We start from the raw sequence: 6,645 nt of genomic DNA on the forward strand, positions 1-6,645 counted from the left end.
TTCCCGAAGTCGGGGCACAGGAGGAAATTGACTTTGGACCCGGGGTATCAAGTCAGGAAGACGAAGCCACTCCTCCTGATGATTCATTTTCTCCCAGCTCCCCAGCAAGGAAAAGATCAAGGAGGGTGTGTAGAAGTTCCTCTTCAAGCCCCGCGCCATCAGATGATCTGGATCTAGAATGGCAACCATCTCCGACGTCTGAGAGGGAGGCACACCATGAGCTGAGAAAGGTATCAAATGTTAAAAGGAAGGGCCCCGGAAAGCTCATACTTATGGATCCGAACGTCGGACTTGATGAAGTGGTGCATTCTGATGTTGATGAACAGGATGACAGCAATGACCTAGTCATCACACACGTCATTCCAGCCACACCGGCCATGCAGCAGACAGACATTTATACCCTATCCCGACGTCATGCTGAGCGTGACCCTGGCGATGTGGCACTGGTAGCACCACCAACGCAGTCATGTAGTACAAGTTCCACAAAACCTACAGCTCCCATATTTTCTCCCCAGAGGGGAACTCCATCCAGCTCGACTCCCTCAAGTAGGGTTGCTGCAATAATTGCACAACCCAGTAGAGGTCTGCAAGGCTCATCCACCACTGCTTCATCTGGCATTGGCAGTATCATCACCTCGTGCGGCAAAACCAGAAGTTTCCACTCCCCAGTTTGGAACTATTTTAGTGTCCATGCAAAGCATGATAACCTAGCCGTTTGTTCCATTTGTACGACTACAGTTAGCCGCGGTAAGATTGGTACCAACTATGGTACCGGAGGCCAGCTAGGTCATCTTGAAAGAAGGCACTCTGTAGAATGGTTTGCGCACCTAGCAAACATCAAGGAAAAGGAATCCCAATGGGCAAGTGGCCAAAATAAACCCGTACTAGGTGTTTCATCTGAAGATGCCGGGGAGGTAGAAGAAGCGTCAGACATTTATCCGGGCGCACCCAGTACCCCTGGCAGCACCACACCCTCCGGAACACATAGGAGGCACACTGAGAGTCTGGGAGACACACCAATGCGGAAAATGTCAACACTGAGCAGAAGTGGGTCGAAGAAGGCATCAGCATCATCCATTAAACTTGTCCAGCGCAGCATTACAGACATGTTCTCCTCAGATGCGCCATTTCAACGCAACCACCCAATTGTGCGCCTGTATAACACTAAGCTGGCTAAAATGCTAGCGGTGGACCTTCTCCCTTTTTCGTTTGTCGAAGGTGTGGGTTTTCTTGAACTCGTGGCAACACTGGCCCCTAAATGGAAGGTTCCTAGCCGGTTCTATTTTGCCAGGGTTGCTGTTCCAGCACTACATAAAGAGGTGCTTGAGTTGGTTGGGGCAGCTTTGCAGAAGAGTGCTGTTCACACTATACACCTGACAACAGACATGTGGACCAGTTGCCAAGCCCTTGATTACATGTGCATCACTGCACACTGGGTCTCTTTTTCAGGGGTTGCAAAACGGATAAATGCAGGTGGTGACTTGGTCGACATTTTTAAGGGTGCTCGTAAACATGCAACATTAGCCATGTTTGGCATGGAGAAAACACATACTGCAGACAACATTTTGCATGACTTTAACAAAAAGGTCTTGCAATGGCTGCCCAAAAGAAATTGCAAGGTTGGTTATGTTTCTACTGATAATGGCAGCAATGTAGTTAAGGCCATGGCGGACGGTGACTATTTCAGAGTGCCGTGTTTGGCGCACTGTATGAACCTTGTCGTGCAAAAGTTCTTGAAAAAAGAACCTTCAGTCGACAAAATACTGACCATCTGCAGAAGAATATGCACACATTTCAACCATTCTTTTAAGGCCCGGAAGGAGCTGAGGCGCCAGCAAAATGTACGTAGAATGCAAGTGAAAGCACTTATCCAGGAGGTGGCAACACGTTGGAACTCAACCTTCTACATGCTTGAGCGTCTGCATGAGCTGTTTCCAGTAGTCAATGAGTATTTCTACAACCTGGGTGGTGATCCGACAGAAATGATGCTAGCGGTGGAGCAATGGCAGCTAGTTAAAAGCCTGACAGACATGCTTCGTCCTTTTGAGGTCTTCACGCGTGAAGTCAGCAGGGAGGACTGTTCTTTGAGCAAAGCTATCCCATTGTTGCTGAAGCTCGAGCACCAAGTCAAGGTGGTGTCTTCAGAATTAAAGGATGCGGGAAAGAATGAAGCATATGAGTTGGCGCAGAGATTATTACAACGCCTAGTTAGCAATAAACGGCTTGTAAATATCAAGAAACAACAGCACTACATTTGTGCTACTATTCTGGATCCACGTTACAGAAAGCCATTGTTAGGAAAAGTATTAATTCCTTTTGAAACTTCAGATGTTACAGAGTACAAAGGTTGGCTAGCTCGGTCAGCCATTCGTTTTGAAAGAGAGAGGAAGGAAACTGTAGGAGAAGACAGTACTAGTGAATCAGCAGGCCAACAGGCGTCGGATAAAAGCACTTCTGTACCTGTGGCAGAAGTGAGTGTCTTTTCCTCTGAGCCGTTAACCACATCTGCACCAGGCACAGGCGATATGTCTGAAGAGGATTGGCTAAGTCAGCTAGGGTTTGCTTGTCCCAGAAAGGACACAGAAGTGCAAAGTACAGGAATGCGGGAGAACATTGTTTCAATGGTGCAGGCCTACCTGGATGACTCAACAGCGGTCAATATTACTGAGGACCCATTGGCGTATTGGCATGGGAAAAGAAACATATGGCGAGAGCTCACCAACCTGGCTATCAATTACTTGTCTTGCCCACTCGCAAGCGTGTCTTCAGAACGTGTTTTTAGTTCTGCTGGTGGCATTGTGACTTCCAAAAGGTCCCGCCTCTTGCCCGCAAATGTGGAGCGGCTCACCATGATAAAGATGAACCAGCACTTCATACCACCAGATTACAAAGTACGAGAATGCACGCAGGAAGAAGAGGACACCGACCTACCTGAGGAAAGTTCTCCTCAGTTACCACAAGTACTACCGACTGAATTTGCAGAGTATGAGGACGAGTTCATTTTCCCTGACACCGAGTTCTGAAAATGAGTCAATGATTCATTAACTTTATTTTTAGTTCGACTCCTTATTCACTTTTATTCCTGTGTGTCTGTCTTTCTTTGTTTACCAAGTGCTTGATCCCATTCACAACAAAACTGTAATCACCCAATCAAAGAACAAGCCCATCAGCAGAACTGTCTTGCCGCAGCATTCATCAGGTTCACAAGTTAGTTGCCAAGAACTCAGTCCTGGTCGTCTATCCTCCTCCTCCAGACTCATTCTATCCATTTCCCGTAATGCTGATGCCTGGATTCCGCACAATGAAGAAACTTACGTTGACGAGTCCCCTAAAGAGGTACTGGAAGTAGTGAGTCCTGCTGCAGAACGCTTTAGGACACTGTGAATTCCAGGTGGAGACAACCCTCAACAAACACAAATTAATTACAGGTAAGATAAGCGTTTGGATGGGAGGTAGTATAATGGAGTATTAGGAGGAGAGGCGAGAGAGTGACAGTGGTACTACTAGTAGTAAACTCCTAGGACTCTTGATTTAGGAAACTCTGTGACAGGCATTTAACTTTGGAAAACATTTGGCCAACTACAGGTTGCTTTTGCTTTGCAGAAAATCCACGCCGGGAAACTCCAGTTGGGGCCCTGCTGCAGAACGCTTTAGGACACTGTGAATTCCAGGTGGAGACAACCCTCAACAAACACAAATTAATTACAGGTAAGATAAGCGTTTGGATGGGAGGTAGTATAATGGAGTATTAGGAGGAGAGGCGAGAGAGTGACAGTGGTACTACTAGTAGTAAACTCCTAGGACTCTTGATTTAGGAAACTCTGTGACAGGCATTTAACTTTGGAAAACATTTGGCCAACTACAGGTTGCTTTTGCTTTGCAGAAAATCCACGCCGGGAAACTCCAGTTGGGGCCCTGCTGCAGAACGCTTTAGGACACTGTGAATTCCAGGTGGAGACAACCCTCAACAAACACAAATTAATTACAGGTAAGATAAGCGTTTGGATGGGAGGTAGTATAATGGAGTATTAGGAGGAGAGGCGAGAGAGTGACAGTGGTACTACTAGTAGTAAACTCCTAGGACTCTTGATTTAGGAAACTCTGTGACAGGCATTTAACTTTGGAAAACATTTGGCCAACTACAGGTGAATCAACACGATGACAGTGTTCCGTAAAACAAACTTACTGCAAAACCACCACCCACCAGGCTCAAAAGTAGTAAAGAACAGCTATGCTCAGATAAAGTTTGAAAAAGTAAATTTTTATATCCCTAACAAAATAAACTCCCGCAAGACCCTCCCTAACCCCAACAAATAAATAGTCCATCAAAAGTCCCCAAAAACCCCAACTCCCAATTCCCACCCCCCAAAAGTCTGTAAAAAAGGGGCAAGGGACACTCTACGGATGCAGTTTGTTGAATTTGGCCTCCAGGGCATCAAACTTCTCCTGGATGATGGCTTGATCTAACCGGAGGCCCTCCACCAGATTATGATATTCCTTCCATCTCTGGACCTCCGCCTCTAGGTTGGACACTCTGCGGAGTGCAAGGCGCAAGCGAGCCTTTACAGTACTGTGAGGAGGTGCTCGGCGGTGGCGTCTTCCAGCACGGCTCCGGTTGGCTGGAGCACTGCGCTTACCGGCAGAACGTGGGGTCACGGAGGAGGATGCAGAAGATGTTACACTGGAGTGCGTGTCGTCCCCCTCCATTTCCACCAGCCGGCGATATTGCGCAACAGTGGCATCCAGCCTCCGTTGCCGGGCAAGTACAGCCCGCATACTCCTGCTCGGTTTCGATGTTTTGGTATTACCAACTATAAGAAGAAAGAAAAACATAATCTGTAACGAATGCTCTTTAAGAATATGATTAACACAAAATGATTCAGCAGGAAGTTGTGTCACAGTACAACTAGCAACTAGCCAGCGCAGTACAAAACTATTGAGGCCAGTATCATGGGCGTCCGCATGGAGGGGCAAGGGGGGGCGCTTGAATCACCATTTCCCTTCCCACAACTCACTTGTATCCTTGGTTTGGTGCTCTTTCATATGAAAGAGATCTGGCAGAAGTGAGTGACTTTTCCTCTGAGCCGTTAACCACACCAGCAACCGTATCATCTGCCCAAGGCCCAGGCGATATGTCTCTATCTCTCTCTCTGTCTCCCTCTGTCTCCCTCTACCTCGCTGTCTCTCTCTCTGTCTCCCTCCCTCACCCTCCCTCTGGCTCCCTCCCTCTCTCTCTCCTTCTGTCTTCCTCTCTCTCTGCCTCTATCTCTCTGTCGGTCCCAGCCTGCTGTTATTACCATATTGTAATTTGTCACTGGTCCAGCACTGGATACACATCATATGCTATCTAAGAGTCAGATAGTACCATGATCCAGCTTACCTGTACTCCACACCACCGCTGCCTGCTTCCTCACAGTCTGGTTGTCCACTTGCGCCGCATCCTCCCCAGAGTCGCCCTCAGACTCAGAGTCGATGACGATCACGTCCGAGCTGGCCCCGCCACCAGCTGTTCCACCTAAAAAATATATTTAAGACTGTTAGATTACACCACTCACTAGTATTTGGTCTAGGAATGAAGAAGTTTGAAAACAGAAAAAATAATTGACTGTCTACTCTAGTCTAAACTAAAAATGTCCCTCCTTCCAGGGAAGGCTGTTGTCTTGCTGCACTTTTTTGTCACAATTGATGAATGCTTGCTTAATTTTTACACACATCTTTTTTCTCTGAACAGACAGACGCTGGACTTCTACGGACAAGAGCAACCAACTAAACCAGGTGAAAGCTCGGCTCGACCACAAGACATGTGTTCCATTACTCATCAACTCAGCACCAAGCACTTTTCCTTTTCCAGCTAACTTTATTTTAATATATGTGTTTACTTTTACTTTTTTTAATAAAGCTTTTAAACTTGAATAGACTCTGTGGTTTTTGGTCCTCCAAGCTAGAGTGACTGAGAGAAAGGTTTTGTAATTTTTGCAAGGAGGAGTCCGTGCCGCTGACACTACCGAGTTTATACTATAGTATACAGTGTGCCAAACACGCCACTCTGAAATATTATTACTCTGGTCTTTGGTGTCCATAGTAAGGTTTGTGGAGAATTGTCCCAGCAACAGTAGTATTATTGATTTAGCTCCTATCTAAACACTGTTTCGAAAATTTAAATTAGGAACGCTTGGACAACAATAGGTCCTCTATATTTAAATGAAAACTTACTGGGGCCAGCAAAGGAGCACTCGCCGCCCTGGCCTGCATCATCCTCCTCCTTTGGAGCCACTGCATCCGCTGTTTCTGTCCGCTTGCCCCTGGGCGGACCTGACGTACAACATGAAAGAAAGAACAGAAAAAATTGATGATTGCTGCTTGTCGATGTCCTTGTCAACCAAATCAAACATTTAGAAAGAACAAGAACCAACTATTTTAGCCAAAAAGAGGGCTACAAAGGAAGGACTGCACCTGAGCCTCTACTCAGTCATTTAGGACAATGATGCGTCACTGAAACCCTGCGCCTGCATGAAGCAGGCTTACGGCTTGACGCAGCATTGCTGGAGCTGCGCCATCGTTGCAACGCAACTCCATCAATGAGCCGCCTTTACGGCACCGATGCGTAACGCTTCGGCGACGTTTTGGCACCATGGCGTGCCGCAT

At 46.9% G+C, this 6,645-nt stretch overlaps 1 protein-coding gene across 1 annotated transcript; it reads left to right on the forward strand.

Moving 5' to 3' along the window:
• Positions 1-1,869: 1,869 nt before the first annotated feature.
• On the forward strand, positions 1,870-5,913 carry LOC147748906 (zinc finger BED domain-containing protein 6-like). Its single transcript, XM_086964467.1, has 4 exons — positions 1,870-3,428; positions 3,604-3,708; positions 3,884-3,988; positions 5,732-5,913. The coding sequence occupies exon 1, from the start codon at positions 1,908-1,910 to the stop codon at positions 3,021-3,023; it is 1,116 nt and encodes a 371-aa protein (XP_086820593.1). The 5' UTR covers positions 1,870-1,907; the 3' UTR covers positions 3,024-3,428; positions 3,604-3,708; positions 3,884-3,988; positions 5,732-5,913.
• Positions 5,914-6,645: the final 732 nt, after the last annotated feature.

The sequence above is a fragment of the Lissotriton vulgaris genome, chromosome 1_1, assembly GCF_964263255.1.
Source record: "Lissotriton vulgaris chromosome 1_1, aLisVul1.2, whole genome shotgun sequence".
Lineage (NCBI taxonomy): Eukaryota > Metazoa > Chordata > Amphibia > Caudata > Salamandridae > Lissotriton > Lissotriton vulgaris.

Bases quoted from the DNA above. Each gene is read 5' to 3' on its own strand.
- LOC147748906 (XM_086964467.1), top strand. From the start codon at position 1,908: ATGCTTGAGCGTCTGCATGAGCTGTTTCCAGTAGTCAATGAGTATTTC.